We start from the raw sequence: 17,197 nt of genomic DNA, 5'->3' as shown, positions 1-17,197 counted from the left end.
ACTATCCCTTTAAGTGACCTATAGTGTGTGCGATGTGATAAAGATCAGCCTCAAAATCCTTAGCATTCCTCCAGAAGAGAATTCCTCCTCATATTTTCATGACTGAAAACAAACGAAAAGCAAACATTTAACGACAGATATTCAGATGCTCTTTGTTGTTCTACAGAATTCTATGAAGATATGATTGTATTAAATCAAATGAACAGTGGCTGACAGAAGGGTTATGGAAAAGTTCTGTGACTGACTGCGGTCAGTATGCTAAACGGATCAGACTCTGCATCTGGATTGGTATGTCTCTGGTTGCTCTCTCAGAACTGAATTTTACAGGAGCATATAAAGCAAACTCCGGAAGGCTGGGAAGCACATCAGTTTATCATTACAGATCGTAAAATGTGCTTCCTTTATGCCCAGCTTCATCTCATTTAGAGACTCTCTTAAGGCAGAAAAAATACATGAGATGCACATAGCTATTATAGAAGTAAAAACATGAAACCAGTTCCTGGCACAGGTTTTTGTTGATATTTGCTCTTTTTTTTGTGATTTTTTTTTTCTTGCTTGACCGAGAAAGAGTGGCATTTTCACAAGAGTGGCATTTTAATTTGACTTACATGAAGGTCTAAAAAGTGTGTGGAAGTCTTGATGAGGAAGTCTTTAATGGGTGGAGCGGTCAGCCGCAAACGGAAGACTGTGTGAGGTTTGATGATTATTTCCAGTGATTCCTCCAGGTCTTTCATTTCACTAACAAGCAGAGAGGTCATTTAAGTTTTGGTAGAACCTCCTGTCTCTTCCATTTTTCTCAAAATGTGTGTTTATAAAATGCAATATGGGTCAACACTGTCACTTACAAAATGTGCAAAAATATTCATTATATAAATATAGACAAATCCACCATTAACTTAATTAGTTATAGACTTATAATTAGAATGAGTTAATCAAGACTATAGTTTATCATTCCCCATTGTGAAATCTAATTTAATATGCGTGTGTGTGTGTGTGTGTGTATATACTGTATATATATATATATATATATATATATTTTTTTTTTAAAGGAGTAAAACAAAACATAGTAAAACCATGAAAGTTACATTTTCCTTCCTCCACCCCCAAAACACCCCTTCCCTAGGCAGCTTAAATACAACAGAATAAGATAGTATCTGGTTACAAAAGCAAAATATAACAATTATGTCATTACACCTTTTCAAGGCATGGAGCCATGCATACCAAAACATAAGAATTGATGATAATAAAAGTATTATTATTATTACAGTATAATAAAAGAGGGGGAGGGGACAAACTACACTGAGGTCAAAACAGCAAATACAGCATCACAAAAAGTGTAAAGAGAGAGATACATGGAAAATAAAAGTTAACAACTAGATAATTCTTTCAGATTTTTAAAATATGAAAATTTGTCCCCATTTCGAATAAAACCTGTCCAGAGACACATAATTTTACAGTGTTGACAGCTTATTGTATTGAGCCCATATTTGAAAGAATACCACATGTATATAATACCATTTAAAAGTTTGGGGTCAGTAAATTTTTTTAAAAGAATTAATAGTCATATTTAGCAAACATGCATTGAATTGATTAAAACATTTAAATAATGTACTTTTAAACTTTCTATTCATCAAAAATATTAAGCAGCAATTGTTTTATACATTGATAACAATAAGAAATGTTCCTTGAGCAGCAAATCAGCATATTAGAATGATTGCTGAAGGATCATGTTACACTGTAGACTGAAGGAATGATGCTGAAAATTCAGTTTAGCCATCACAGGAAAACATATTCAAATTGAAAACAGATTTTTGAAAATGTAATATTTCACAATATAACTGTTTTACTGTATTTTTTATCAAATAAATGCCATTGTTTTGTCTCAAGATTTTTTTCTAAGGCATTCTAACTTAAATGTCCTAATTTAACTAAGGCCTAATCCAGGCTTAATCTAAAGTTTGTGAAACCAGGCCAGTATCTCTTTTCTTAAATACATTTTTCATAAAGTATTCTCCAACACTGAACTGAAAACATTTTGTTTAATCGTAAGGCCTTGTCCAAGGTCCTGAAAATAATTTTACCCTGTCTGCCCCATTTTTTGAGGAAGACACTAAAGAGTCCAGATATCTCATTTATCTCTCCTATAGTACATAGTACTTCATAGTACAATGAAAATTAATCTCAAAAGATGAAAATGATTCCACATGATGTGAAATATTAGATATCTATTATTAAACAATCAACCAAAAATTCTGACAATTGTGAAACTTTTAATGAGCCAAAGAACACATAGCATTGCAAAAGACTATGAATTGCTTCAAACACTTTACCTATAAGAATCAGAATATCTCTCACAGTAACATTTATTAGTTCATCCTTCTCTCCTGATTACACCATTTGAACAACATTCTCTAAAAGCTGAAACTACAAAGAAACATACTTTCTTATGTCACTGCTTATAACTTCACTAACAAGATAATACAGGCACAAAACAGATTATCTTTTCACATAGTAAAACTGTGTTGAGGTTGCATTGACAGTTTGCATGAAAAATAAAGTGTTTCAAATATTATTGACCTTGTGTAATACAAAAAGTAAAGGCAAGAACAGACTTTATAGACTCTTATCAATTGTTACTGGAATCAGAGAGAGCTCAGTGTTGGCTGATTGATATCTAGGGCTCAATACGTTGACTCATTTATCATACTTTGGGAAATTAAAGGAATAAGAAGTACATAATACTTGCTTTTTTTCTATTAAGATCCTTTTCAAATTACCTGTTAGTTTTTAACAATTCAAGTTAAGTTAATACTGATAATGTCACTTGTTAAAATCCCCTTATACACTACCAGTCTCTTATGCTCACCAAGGCTACATTTATTGAATCAAAAATACAATAAAAACAGTAATACTGTGATATATTACAATTTAAAAGAACTATAATTGATCAAAGGTGCCCGTAAAGATATTTATAATGTCGCAAAATATTTCTATTTCAAATAAATTATATTCTTTTGAACTTTCTATTACCATGGTTTCTATTTTTTTTTAATTAAGCAGAACAATTGTTTTTCAACATTGATAATAAGAAATGTGTCTTGAGCACCAAATTCAGCTTTGCCATCACAAGAATAAATCACATTTTAAAATACCTTTAACATTTTTTTTTTTATTGTAATTATATTTCACAATATTACTATTTAGTCTATTTTCATTAAATAAATGCAGCCTTGTTGAGTATAAGAGACTTAAAAAAATTATTCCAAACTTTTGATCATTAGTGTAAAGGCTCAAGGCTACTGTTTATTAAGAGAAATGATCAAAACCTCTTGGAAAAGAGGTATTTGAGGTCAGGTGGTATGATGGCTGCTGTGTTTGAGTGCTCCATGTCGCCTTGTCCTGATCTCCATGTCATCATCCTGTTTGGAAGTTAAAAATCATTAATATTATCACACTAAAACATAACTAACACATCTTTGCAGTTATCTTACTGTATCAGCTGTATCGGCGGTCTCCTCCTCTTCTTCTTCTTCATCTTCTTCTTCTGTATGCTCACTGTTTTGATTGGACAAATCGAAGTCTGACAGCACTGCATCTTCATCACAGTCTGTCTGGTACTCAGACTCATCTGTGTGCGAGAGAATTGAAGAAACAACACAAAGATGAGAAAACGACATGGAAAAGGGACATGACTTGAAGACAGATGGTCTATTCCTCACCATCCACAATGGCCTGCTTCACTGGCTCTATTCTGGACACTATTTCAGCCAGATCGGTGAAAGAAGCATTGGGACAGGTCACCTGAAGGACAGATTATCAGGAAATGAGTTTGTGAGGAAACAGCCTGATGCTGTGAGAAGCCAAGCTCATTCAAAGCCCCTTACATTTGTGCTCCTGGATTTGTGGAATTCCTCTTGATGTTGGTCTTTGAGCATCGTCTCCCTCACCCCGCTCCGACACCACACGTCAAACACGGTTTTCCCATGCCGGTAGCCAACATCCTGCAACACCAGAAAAGTCATTTCTGCAGTCAAAGCCAAGGCAACAGAAGTTTCTATAAGAGGATGACAGGCCACTCACAGCAATCTCATCAAATTTGCCAAAATCCAATGTGCCATAGCGATCTATGGGAGGTCGAAGGTACTCGCAGTAATCACTGTCTTTTACCAGCTCAAGTTGACGCACAGAACACACGTAGGCCAGACGGGTCTGAATCTCTGCCATGTTCAGCACCTACAGGATACAAAGTCATGAAATAAAATCAATATCCAATGAATGCAAGAAGTAAAGTAATGAAGTTTTAGGATTTTCCATACATTTTACAAGAATGCATTACTGATAATCAATGCAATTGGAGGAAACGCAATAAGATATCTGACCTTCACTCTTTCTGTCAGCGGGTTCAAGCGTTTCCATAGCAGCCACCATCCAGATAAAGAGTCTCCATAGTTGGTCAGATCGGTCTCATCCTGACTACCAACATCAACGGCAATCACCATCTTGGCACCCAAGGAGCGAGCTGTGTCAGCTTTACAGATATTTATACTGTTAATGTTTAAAATATCTTAATGCTTTATAGTCTACATGTAGCAGTTTACAGTCAGGCAATAAGATAAATGATAAACCATACGAGATTTGCTATAGTATATATGGCTCTATGGGAGTATGCAAGCAGGTAAAATTTGTATATGTAATCCCTATAATAAACTGTAATTTTGCAATTGGCATCTCAATTTTGCAATGTAAGAGTACAATAGGACACTTAACCAGGTAGGTTATTGATGTAGCCTCCATCCATGAGCAAGTGACCATCTTTAGGGTCACATAAAGGGGGAAGATATCCAGAGAGAGACATACTGGCACGCACATACCTCCACAGAGAGCCTAAAAAAGAGTGTACATGCTAAAATCTGTCACAAAAGATGAGATGGAGATGACAAGTTACAAAGAAAAAGTAGTAACCATAAGTGTGCACTCTCATGGAGGAGGCAGTGATGTCTGTGGTGATGTTGAAATACGGGATCCAAAGGTCCTATCATAAAAAAATAGATATGCACAAAGTTTAGACTTATTTAAGAATATTATGTTTATATACTTTTTTATAATAGCTTGTATTGTGCAGTGGCAAGTGCCAAGAAATTGAACCTCAATCTGTTTGTCCTGGAAGACTGCACTAATGCTGGAGTTAAACGACGCTCCAGTAAACATGGATGTCACTGGGTAGGTCAAGTCTGTGATTTTCCTAAATATGGATCCAAAATTCTATTGTGCATAAAAAAAAAAAAAGAAATCTCAATGATGGTTTTACATGTATGAATGTTAGAGTTCAGTGCTTAGATGTCTCACCATGGCCCACTGGCGTGCCCTGACAGTCATACGACTGACGCTTCGCTCTTCAGCATAGAGCGCTCCTATCAAAGAACCGATGGAGGTGCCGCCAATCAGATCTACAGGGATCCCCGCCTCACTCAATGCCCGAATGATGCCCACCTGAGAGCAGCCTCTGTGGGTATAGTGTGGTTTCATATTCACACATGAGCTTAGAGTTCTTACTAGTGTATTGTGTGATATTAGTATCTTTTTATAAAGCATTTTAAAGGTAAAGTGAGAATTTTTTCCATCTCTCATCCCAGTTTAATGTGTAAAAACAACTAACAGTCAGGTATTTTTAGGTTGATTTCCTCAAAGAGTGTGAACACTGGTCCTGTGATGCTTGACTGATAAATGGCAGAGAAGGCAGAGCAAAAGAGGTGGCAGGAGGATTTGGGAAACCTATGATAATGATTATTATTATTAAATTAAACACTTCACCTTTAAAAATACTTCATATGTAAACAAAGTCTGTATAAAAAATTTAAAAGTCAAGATGACAAGCATGTGGTCACAGAAACACAAATATTTATAACATGATATTCATATAATTGCAGTAACAGAATTACACAATTGAAAAATTAAGTTACCACTATGTGAAAGTAGATTACACATTTTATGCCCCCTTATATATCATGTTTTGACCCACCTTTAAAAAGTCGCTGATTATGACTGAGAGCAGGCAGGGACAGAGAGTAGACAAAGAGTCGCTATCATCGAGAGACATGCTGAGGATGCGAACCCCAAAACATCACTAATGGGTTAGAAATGACTATATTATGATTAGTTGATGGGCACGAAAATTACAAGACACTTGTAATAGCGTAAAGGATAAATACTTCAAGAGACCACTAAACTACAATGATTGAATAAGTACGGGAAAAATCAGTCAATGTTCCACTAATATCAACATGCTTTTACTAGATTATTCAAGTGAAAAATGTTGTTGGCACCAGGCCAGGTGGATTGAGGAGGAATAGAATTATTGGTAATAAAGGGGAAGACAGATTCGTACCTGGCTCCACCTCCTCCCAGCACCAGAGCGATAGCATTTCCTGTCAGGATCCGAGCCAGACGCGAGAAGTCAGAATGCCGGTCGGGAGGCTTCTCAAATACACGCTGATACATCTCTCTCTGACAGGATGGGAGGAAAGTGGGAGTTTGCACGGATAAAAGATGATAATGATTAGATTAGACACAGAAAATGATTTGAAGAACGTTCATGTTACATAAAATGAAATTGGATGGGGACCAGGGTCTGTATTTCAGAAACTTCCTATCTTGATTGCTGACCTAAGATTTGAGAAGTTCTACTTCCTCAGTGAAGTTAATAAACAGATAGGATAGGATTCTGAGATAACATGTTTTTATAAACCCTCAGGTGCTGTCAAGTACAAAAAAGGACTAAAATCACCATAAAATCCTCATAAAATAGTCACAATAGTAATGCGCCATGTTCTAAATCTTCTGAAGCCATATGAAAACTTTGCTTAAAATTCACTGCAAATCTTTCTTTAAAATCTTGCTTGACAGTGGTGGTCCACATTACCTGCTTTCATTAGGAAGCTCCTTCATTTTATTATTTTTAAGAAATTGCTTCAAAAACACCTTTAAACACAACGCTTTAAATTTATTCTTAGAATGTATGTACCATGTATTATGTATTGTTTTGCTTGTTTTATGTGTTTGAGAATAAGAAAGGTGCATTATAAATAAATGTATTTTAATTTTTTATTAGCTATCATTGTATGGAAATCATGCATTCTGCAATAAATAATATTCAAAAATAAAAATGTGATCATTCCGCAAAAAAAAAAAGAAGAAAAAAGAAGAAGAGGAAAATGTCATACAGGTTTGGAAGAACTTAAAGGTAAGAAAATGTTAAGAATTTTTGTGTGAACTATTATTCCTTGGCTGCCCTTGAATAGACAGGCCATCCATTCAAGGTGTTTCCCTGCCTATGGCCTGAGACCCTGGGATAGGCTCCAGCATCCCGCAACCCTTCATAGGACAAGTGGTTTGGAAAATGGATTTTCCGTGGCTCCTCAGGCTTGATATAGGCATTCACATTTGCTAAAACAATAATAATGTTAGCACTGGTACCAGTTTGGGTAGACTCCTCCTGGAAAAGACCCTGTGGGGACATGACAGGTGAAGATGTCTAGAGATCCAGCTGCGCATGTTGAGCCATTCTGCGGTTCCTCTGGGTGGAGGCCCGTCCTCACGGTGCAACAGGACCAGCTGCTTCTGAGCTCTCACAGCACTGCTCTCCAGCATACGCTCCAGCTGATACCACAAACAAAGCCAAAAAGCTCAGTTTACCAAATCATTTCATAGAAATGCATGTGCAGAAATGTAATTAATTAATGTCATCATATTGGCCCTTGTGAGGCAATCCCCTCTATGTGATATAAATAGTTAGGCTCCTGATATGCTTAAATGCTTAAAATACTCTTCTAAAGAAGTATTTATATCTTTATATACAAAACCTTTTTTATGACAACTCACCTCTCCCACAGTGGGCTCCTGCTCCCCCAGACCCACAATGATGATGCAGTCCGCCTGTCTGATGCTACGTTGAGTCCAAGGAGTCAGAGAACTGTCAGACTGATACAGAACAATCCGGTGGATGTCCTCTTGTTGACCCAACCAGCTTGACAAACGGTACTCATGAACACTGAAAAGGAAATAATAAAGTACTGTACATTAACAGTAAATCACAGGAAACAAAAAGACAACGTCTGACTAATGTTACTAGAAAAAAAACTACACTACATCTCAATTTGCATACTATCCATCTTAAATGGTATGCAATATTAGAATTAGTGCGCCCTAAATCATAGTACATTGAAAACAGCATGTCAAAGATGCCTTGATGATATTTCCGGTGGGTTTCAGTGTACCTAAGAGTTAAGTAGGCCCTATTAATGATTTTTAAGGTAATGAATTTAGCAAGATGTTAACACCTGCTACATGCAAATGGAAATGTTACAATGGAGTCTGTAAAATCAAGATGGCATATTGTTTTATACATACTTAAAAGTAAGTTTTCTATTACCAGTGAGATACACACTTTTAGTGCATAGTATGCAAGTACTGTATGCAACTCTCACCTGTCCAAGGCTGCAACACCTAGATGCTGCCTGATGATGTCACTGGTTAGAAGCAAAGTGGGGCCTAATAAAATCAAAATGAAGATAGTTAAGACTGAGTATCAGGTTAACTTTGAGGCAAATTAAGGAGGGAAAAGAGACTAATAGCTGACCGATAGCACTGAGAGCATGTTGCAGCTCCAGCGTGAAGGCAGTCAAAGGCACTTCCTCAGAAACAGGCAGAATGGTGACCGTTGACAGATTAGCGGCTGGGTTACCTGCTTCCCACTTGCTGGTTGGGGTGTGAAAACCCAGGCTATGCACTGTGGAGATCATTAATGTTCATCAGGAAAAATACAAAACGCAAACACACAAATGTTTCACAAACACACACCTGATAGTGGATCATTCACTTGCTGCATGTTACCCAAGATTTTCTGCCCAAGAAGATGAATCAGACGAGTTACAACCTATGAAAGAGTGTAACATGTAAATATATATACAATATAATATCATGAGATGTGTTAATGAATGTATGGTCTAACCTGTGGGTATTTCCTCTTAATAGAGTTGAGAGCTCCCTCAGGCAGTTTGGCCAGTTCAGAGTCTCGGACTGCGTGGACTGTCGTGGCTCTGTTCAAATGAGTCAAAGTTTCCACCTAACACCAACAAACATACTTTTAACAGATGGAAATTACCGCAGCATTTGTTAAAATAACATACAAAAGGATTCAAAATGATTTTCTTTACTGTAATGAAATTCTTAGTAAAGCCTTTATAAATAGTCAACAGCCTATTACTTGCTATTGAAACTATGTAGAAGGTATTACAAGGAGAGGAAATTCTTGGTCTAAAGAGCGTTTTATTGGATAAGTAAGTATATATATGGCCTTGAATAGGAGATGATTTCATCAATATTTTACCCAGGAGAGAAATACTGTACATTTAAAATATATCTAAAATTTACTTTGTCAACTTTTAAAAGTCCACTAGCATACAGATGGGCTAAAAGCTAACAGATACAAAAACTCCAGTACATACATACATACATATATATCTCCACTCACCACACCAATGAGGTCTCCCCGTCCATACTCTCCAGCAAGCTCTTTTTTCCCATCATCCTTCATGATGACAGAGCGCAAGCGGCCACTCAGAACAATGAAAGTGCTGTCTGACTTATCACCTTGTCTGAGAAAGACAAAAAAGAAAAATGAATGTATTACATGCAGGTTATCTCAGGTTATTATTGACATCAAAGAGCAGAGCAGTGACCTGAGATATATAGATCTGAAACTGAGATTGTATAGGAAAAGTGTGCTTACCTATAGACAGCCCGTCCGGCTTCCAGTGCCATCCAGTCCAGGGCAAAGTCAATCTGTCGGACGAAGGAGGAGACCCTCCGTACCACCGTGTGAGCTACATGTAACACCATTCGAGGCTCGGCACGCATTATCCTAGAGTATAAATTGTACAGTTGACATGTTAATCAGGGTTCAGATATGCTGTACTTAATTTGATACAATTTTAAAGAAAATGTTTCTAATTCTTATAATTTTTTTTTTTGATCTAAATTCATTTACTTTTTGTATAATTTTTTTTATTATAATTTTTGACCTAAAAAAAAACCCCAAAAAAGGGAAAAAATACCTCATTGCTTGGTATCTGTGCTTCATTTTCAGAAGCAATTTTATTAATAGCTTGTTACTCACTATATAACAAAGTATCAAATGATGATTTTTCCCTATTTTAATCAGTTGAGATGTGCATAATCATCTGATCATTGAATTTCCTCACAGCAGGCAGAGAGTACATTTTCAATTGCCTTAAATGAAATTTGGTACGCATCACATACTCATAGAAGTGTGCTTTGGAGATAGACAGGAAGCAGCAGTCACGGTGAGCACGCACAGAAAAGATGAGAGGCTCTCCTGTGAGAACAGCCAGGTGGCCCACCATCTCTCCAGGGTGAGTCACAAAAAGACATGTTTCATCCTCTCTGTCAATCTGTCTCTGGTACACATGAAGAGCTCCTGAGATGACAAACAGCACGCTCACATCCTGTCACAGACACAAAGTAGAAATGGATTCACATGTGAACTGAAATTGATAATTACAGAGGAGTCAAAATGACGGGTAACTTCTTACCTGGTCTCCCTCACTTGCAACCACAGACCCCGCCTTAACTTGTCTCAGAGTCACCCTATCTTCCAGAAGACTGGAGTCCTGGAGCACAAAGTATTTTTTTACTACTATGGCAATATTCCAAATAGTAATTAAACTTCTCACTTTAGAAGAACAATATATTAATGTGGCCTGACCTGAAGCTGTATAATCTTGAGCAAGTCCTTCTTGGCAGCTTGAAAAATGGCATTAACTTTACAGTGGTGAATGTGGCTGGAGTGACCCCCAGTGTCTGAGTAGTGAAACACAGCTGAAGGAGAATGTTGCAGAGTCACCGACTTCTTACGAATAGACTTCAGACAGGAGGAAAGATAAACACACACATGCAATGTACAGAATATTAACAAATATAAAAATTAAACAGTTTATGGCTTCTTCTTTGAATTTGTGATAGAATGATGCCAAGGTACCTTATGAATGACAATAGGATTTGAAGGGGCATTCTCTTTTTTAATGCTTGTTCTGTCAAAGGCCATATTGTTGTCAGGAGATCCAGCTGTAGGATAAGCACACATTACCACACTCAAACATGTTCATTATGAATGTATTCAAGCTAGGTAGGGATGCATGATATTTGGGGACCAAGTTAGTATTGGGTATTTTGTAAAAGGTGCATGGTAAAACACTACCATGTGCAAAAGGGGTTGACAGTGAGCGAGACTTCCTGAATAAAGTGGTTGGACTTTCTGAACGAATGGGTTTACCACCATCTGAAAACAAAAGAGCAAGTATATAACTCTTAGTAATAGTTTTTTTTATTATTAGGATAATAATAGGAATATTTGAACAAAATTTTACTGGAAAGCCATTCACCACCAAAAGTCTGCAGTCTGCATGTATAAATGATTCACAGCAAATATTTGCATTTAACTGCATGTATAAGTAAACACATCATACCCTCTCCTCTGTATATCTGACTTGTGTCATTGTTATGGTCCAAGGACCTCTGTGGGACTTTGTCAGACACTTCCTCACTCGTTTGTGATTGTCTGCGTTGTCCTTTGCCTGGATTGACCTCTCCTACAACACCAACCACTGACACCAGTGGAACAGCTTGACTTTCCTACATGATATGACAGAAATAGACAATGTATGTACTTTAATAAATAGCCTCCTGTAATAGAGTAAAATATTTTCCAAAAGTAGAACGTGATTTATAGATCATATAAACATCTAACCGGATTGAAAAGTTCGGTGGTCAGGCCCAGATAGTTGTGAAGGGCAAGAAAGGTAACTCTCTGAAGTCGCACCATGATAATCTAAAAAAAAACAAAAACAAAAAAACATGACCAAAAAACATTGTCCAGTCATATGTACTGTAAGAAAAAATAATGTGGACATCAAAGATCTCAAAAATGAAGTTTATTACAGCATAGCAGTGGCAAGGTACACAAAGCACCTTGGGTTTACCGGCGTCAGAATGAACCCAGAACATCCAAATCTTAAAGTTAAAGTTACGACCCCCACTTTTGAGGGTAGTGTATTTTAGGATTTCGATTATACCTGAACAACTCTGACTAGGGTCTCTGGGTATTTCTCGAAGACGGACTGGAAAGCCTGTGCAGGGAGGCGGAGAACAGTAGTTGGGGCTGCTGCTCTGGCTGAGACAGTTTTGTAGGGAGCTGGATATCCCTGTGGAATCCGGGTTTCAAATGTGAGACATAATTTAAAACTTCACTGGGCATGAAAACAGGTCAAAATACAAACATTTGCATATCAGAGTGGGTAAAAAAGAGGCCAGATGGGTTTTACAGTGATGACATCGAGGATGCTGAGAAGACTGTGAACACTGTCTCCAGGCATAACGTGCTTCACCACAACCTCCGTCCCATCCTGAGTCAGAGAAAGAAAAATACGCAAAGTCATAAATTGGTCCATCTCTATAATGGGCAGAACACAACCCTGTTTTCAGTAGGACAGATTCAAAACAGGTATATTGAGACCGTTTGGCTCTTACACTCTCATGGATGCACAGGTCAAGACGCCCATCCTGCACTACGAAGATGCTGTCATCGATGTCACCTGGGCGGAATAATCCTTCGCCTTGCTGCAGCTGCACAAACACCATATGTCGACACAGTTCCAGGAACAGAGGCTTCTCAAAATGACCCAGAACCCTAAGAAACACACATATCGCAACTCATTAGGTGCCGAACAACATTGCCAGATCATTAGACCTTGGATTCTGTGCACTGTTTATTCTGGAAAAGAATCAATACCTCTCTTGTAAGATGAAATGACAAGGTACCAACCTCACATTTTTCAGCATATACAGGACTTCAGAGGGCAGGTGAGAGCTCTGCATGTCAAATTCAGTCAGATCTGCTTCCAAGAGGGAAGGAGGAGGTTCTTTCGGTTGAAGTGTTGGTGGCTCCCTTTGGATACGCAGAATTCTGATCAAGAGATGGATAGGATGTTAAGATGCTTTGGTAGACATGGTTTGTTTAAAATGTGTGTTCGTTCTTCATCTGTGACTTTTCACATACTTGCGAGCTATTGACAGAACTTTTGTTCTTTTTCTGGTTCGCTTTTGAGATACTGGACCTGAGGTGGGTGGTGAGGACAAGGTCTGGACCTGAATGGCCACAAATAACAACACTGCAATTTAAAAATCATCACGACTATCATATTAACCACAGTTTTATTGAAATTAACAGACTGGGAAGTTCTGGTACCTTCCTCATTATCTTCCTGCCATAAAACAGCACTTTGTCTCTTTTTCTGAAACGATATTTAGGACTTTGAGTTTGCTCTTCTCCTGGAAAATCAAAAGTAAAACAGTTGGTTAAACACTCTCAAAAAATACTCAAAATATGAGGCATTATAAGAACTGTCTATTTCACATTTTTCACACAACAACTACATGCTATATGTATATATTGTGCTTATTAAAACAAGTATAAACCTAGTGGTGAAAACACTCTAAATCATAAATGATCACACACTCACCAGCCCTGTATATTCTGTGCAGAAGAAAGGTAACAATACTGATAAGGGAAACTGCAACAGCAGCTCCAATCAACACACCAGTCAACTGTATTATGAAATGGGAACAAAAAAATTAATAAACTTTGTCTGCAAGACAAACATTATGGACTATTGATTCACTAAAACATTGTCATAAATTGTCATATACCATGGTGGTCTGCAACTGATCCTCTATGAAGTTCTGCAGCCGAGCTTTGATTTCACTCCCAGATGGCAGCACTGTCTAGAATCCACAAAAATGCAACCAAAATCATGATTATAAACCACACCTTACAGGAAAAGAGAGCCAGAGCAACTACAACGCAAAGGCAAAACGGCTAACATAAAGGTTACTGATTCAATCTCAAGTGAGGTAATGTGGAGTCGTCAGATCACAGCCTTGCTCAATCATTGTTTCATTGTGAAAATCACAAGACTAATGCTTTTGGACAAAGTCCAGTTTAATCTAATGGTGTTCCCTTTAAATAGTGTACCGCAAGTGACTTTAGTAGTATAAACAGCATGGCTTTATTCATGTATTAATTCATTTATTTATTTACAGACACTCATTCACTGGTGTTAGCTATTAGTAAAAAAAAAATAAAAAAAATTGGCAATGGCTTCGCTTTGAGATGTCTTACCGGAAATATACTGCAAGTATCATCTTGTTCTTTCTCATCCATATCTTCCAGAGACGAGACAAAAGAAATAAACACATTTGACACAAATTTCAAATCTAATTTCATAACAGCTCAACGTTCTTAAAATTTGTAATACCTATTTAAGTGGCATAAAGCAATCTCTATGTACATGCTTAACCATCAGAGACCCACAGTTAATTACAAGGTTAAAATAGTTGACATGATACCTATTTCTATTAAATATGGGTTAAAATTTCATACAGTAGCAGCTCACGTTGCAAAATATGTCATTTTGCATATGTCAACAACAAGTGTGACAAGAAAAATATGCAATTTGATTCTGGCCTGTTGAAAATGGCAGAGGTAGGGATTTTGTCAAAAAGATCAGCAAGAACCCTGAGTCAGGGAACCATCTGACACTGCCTGCCTTCACTCACTGCAATCTGACACCATGTGATGTGATTTATGAGACCTTCTACCAAGAGGAAAAGTCAAACGCTCAACGCAAAGTGAAGGTGACGCGAAAACTTACATTTTAAGTGTGTTGCAACGAAAGGAACAATATTGTAAATGAGAGTTTTGTTGGTTCAGGAGGAGCTGCATGACGGACGGACGTAGCTCTGGGTCAGAGGTAAACTCAGTTGTGTTGTTTACACTCAAGCCGCGGCTGTAAACACGCACTTGTAATCAAATAACGTTAACTTACCTTGCCAATCAGTGTAACGTTAACTAACAAGATTGTAAAAACATTATTTCATTGTATAGCGCGGAGATCATACGGGCAAATAATGTCCATGAATAAATGAAAAATACCTTTTGAACGGCGTTTCCAAACTCACTCAATGTACTTTAGAGTCTCCAAGGGATTCCATTCACAATGTCAGTCCTCCCACCGAATACACGTGTTGCCAAATCCTGTAAGAAAAACAATCCTCCCGGGCTTATTCTATATGCTCAAAATGAAGACATACATTTTGTTTAACTGCAACTTTCTGCAAAGTTTGTTGGTTCATATATATATATATTATATATATATATATATATATATATATATATATATATATATTTATTTATTTATTTATTTGAACTAAAATAAGTAAAAATTGCTTATAAAACTAAATAACGTTAGCAGCTACACTGTACATCTATTACAAACCAATACATTTCTCTCCAGTACACATGAGGAAACGGGGCGTGCGTTTACGAATCGACGGTGGCTTTAAGAAACAAACTGTGCAAGCAATAATTGTAACGTTATATCTGCAGCATGTGACCGACTGTAGGACATTTATCCCAGTTTATGAGAAAACAAGCCCAAAGTATTTCATAACAAGCGGACATGGCAACACTGCCGAGGACAGACGTACAGCCTCTAATCAATATTCGCTGCTCCTATTGGCTGTCTTCGTGCTGATCTGACCAATTACAGTTGATTTCTTTACCACGCTTAACGTGGGAATAGAGTGATCTTCTTGAAAGCGCAGTAGCACACCGTTCAAGGTGAGTGTGGGTCTTTTTAATGATCTCTATATGATATTTAATTACATTACACTTCATATGTGGCCAGCGACGTTTTCATTATTTTATTTGATGATTTCTGAAAAGTGAATGCAGTGAAAAATTTCAACTACACAACTGTATCTTCCATTCTTCATTTTGAACCAGCATTTATTTAACTTGAATGCATTGAGATGACCTTCAAAAAGATTATATTGTTGTTTATTTTGTTGTCATTCTTCCTTACTATACAAAAATACATAATTTATTTCTTAAAGATGACCGATTTCATATTGGTGGTGCTCTACCAACATACAAATGCACATGACATGGAGCATCACATGTTCTGCTGCAACTTCCTCGTATTATACCATAGCAGCTAGTTTCTGCCCAAACAACATCATTACCACCGTTTTTTTACTACTGTAAAATCATAGTCAATGTTAATAGGATCTCACTCAAACAAAACGAAGGATTGCTTAATGTGGCACATGGGTGCCATAAATGCATTTTCATTGAAGTTACAGTAATTCAATTACAGAAATGTTATGAAATTGTGTAAAATACCATTACATTTACTGAAACAATGTTATGAGATTGTTTAAAATATAATTAAATTAAATAAATAATGTTATGGAGTTGTTTAAAATACAATTAAATTAAATCGATTTTGAAACAAAAATAATGTTAGAGTTGTTTAAAATATAATTAAAATAAATTGATTTTGATACAGGTTATTGCTGCAGATAAATCACTCTTAAATGGGGGTGCTGTCAGCACTGACGCGGGGGCTCGTGAGAGGAGCTGACAGAATGGCGGAGTTCACGAGCAAGCGCGGGCCCAGGACATTCTACAAAAGCAGAGGCGCAAGACCCACTGGAGTCCTCACTTCAAGCAGAAAGTTCATACCTGTACGGGCCATGGTACCAGAGTTTGTGGTGCCTAACCTGGAAGGATTTAGCCTGAAACCCTACGTGTCATACAAGACCCCAGCAGGGACAGAAGAGCCCGTGACTCCAGAGAAGCTGTTCAGTCAGGTGGTGGCCCCACAGATCGAAAGGGACATTGAGGAAGGGGTTTTCAACGTGGACAATCTTGAGAAATACGGATTGGAGAAAACACAAGAGGGGAAGCTGTTCAAGCTGTATCCCAAGAACTTTGTTCGTTAGATAGACTTTCAGTTTCAGTGATTTGCAATGGACTGTAAACAAACGGGTTATGTTTTGTTCGAATTTTCCATGAACAGACATCATCTAAGATTAAAACCATTTCAATAAAAAATGCCCAACCCTTAGCAAAACTTATTCATTGCCAATGAATAATTCCTTAGAGCAGGGGGGTTTAAACTGGGGTCGAGGGGGCCACAAAGAAGTGCTAGGGACTCCGTGGAAATGTTTACAGAAAAGTTATTAAAAAAATACAATAAAAAATATATAAAAAACAGTT

The 17,197-nt window shown here is 37.2% G+C and overlaps 2 protein-coding genes across 3 annotated transcripts; one reads left to right on the top strand and one right to left on the bottom strand.

Moving 5' to 3' along the window:
* Positions 1 to 2,256: 2,256 nt before the first annotated feature.
* On the bottom strand, positions 2,257 to 15,169 carry pnpla7b (patatin-like phospholipase domain containing 7b). The gene is made up of 36 exons (XM_082169612.1): positions 15,068 to 15,169; positions 14,255 to 14,298; positions 13,783 to 13,857; positions 13,596 to 13,680; positions 13,322 to 13,404; positions 13,133 to 13,221; positions 12,899 to 13,039; positions 12,604 to 12,763; positions 12,399 to 12,479; positions 12,150 to 12,278; positions 11,825 to 11,905; positions 11,544 to 11,709; positions 11,276 to 11,356; positions 11,057 to 11,142; positions 10,784 to 10,939; positions 10,611 to 10,688; positions 10,318 to 10,523; positions 9,788 to 9,919; positions 9,530 to 9,653; positions 9,008 to 9,121; positions 8,857 to 8,932; positions 8,636 to 8,785; positions 8,484 to 8,547; positions 7,879 to 8,047; positions 7,474 to 7,656; positions 6,386 to 6,504; positions 5,347 to 5,503; positions 5,146 to 5,262; positions 4,963 to 5,032; positions 4,768 to 4,884; positions 4,380 to 4,528; positions 4,081 to 4,233; positions 3,885 to 4,001; positions 3,720 to 3,801; positions 3,492 to 3,628; positions 2,257 to 3,419 (listed from the first exon to the last, which is right to left on the bottom strand). The coding sequence occupies exons 2-36, from the start codon at positions 14,294 to 14,296 to the stop codon at positions 3,351 to 3,353; spliced, it is 4,038 nt and encodes a 1,345-aa protein (XP_082025738.1). The 5' UTR covers positions 14,297 to 14,298; positions 15,068 to 15,169; the 3' UTR covers positions 2,257 to 3,350.
* mrpl41 (mitochondrial ribosomal protein L41) lies at positions 14,406 to 17,053 on the top strand. Of its 2 annotated transcripts, none has more exons than XM_082169653.1 (2): positions 14,406 to 14,769; positions 16,485 to 17,053. In XM_082169653.1, exon 2 carries the CDS (start codon positions 16,513 to 16,515, stop codon positions 16,918 to 16,920), a length of 408 nt encoding a protein of 135 aa, XP_082025779.1. In that variant the 5' UTR covers positions 14,406 to 14,769; positions 16,485 to 16,512; the 3' UTR covers positions 16,921 to 17,053. The 2 variants fall into 2 exon arrangements, with proteins under 2 accessions (XP_082025779.1, XP_082025778.1); XM_082169652.1 differs by lacking the exon at positions 14,406 to 14,769 and adding an exon at positions 15,649 to 15,754.
* Positions 17,054 to 17,197: the final 144 nt, after the last annotated feature.

This window comes from Leuciscus leuciscus (genome assembly GCF_965113295.1).
Source record: "Leuciscus leuciscus genome assembly, chromosome: 5".
NCBI classification, from domain to species: Eukaryota; Metazoa; Chordata; class Actinopteri; order Cypriniformes; family Leuciscidae; genus Leuciscus; species Leuciscus leuciscus.
Note: the sequence above shows the minus strand (reverse complement) of the source record. Positions and strands in the feature narration are given on the sequence as shown.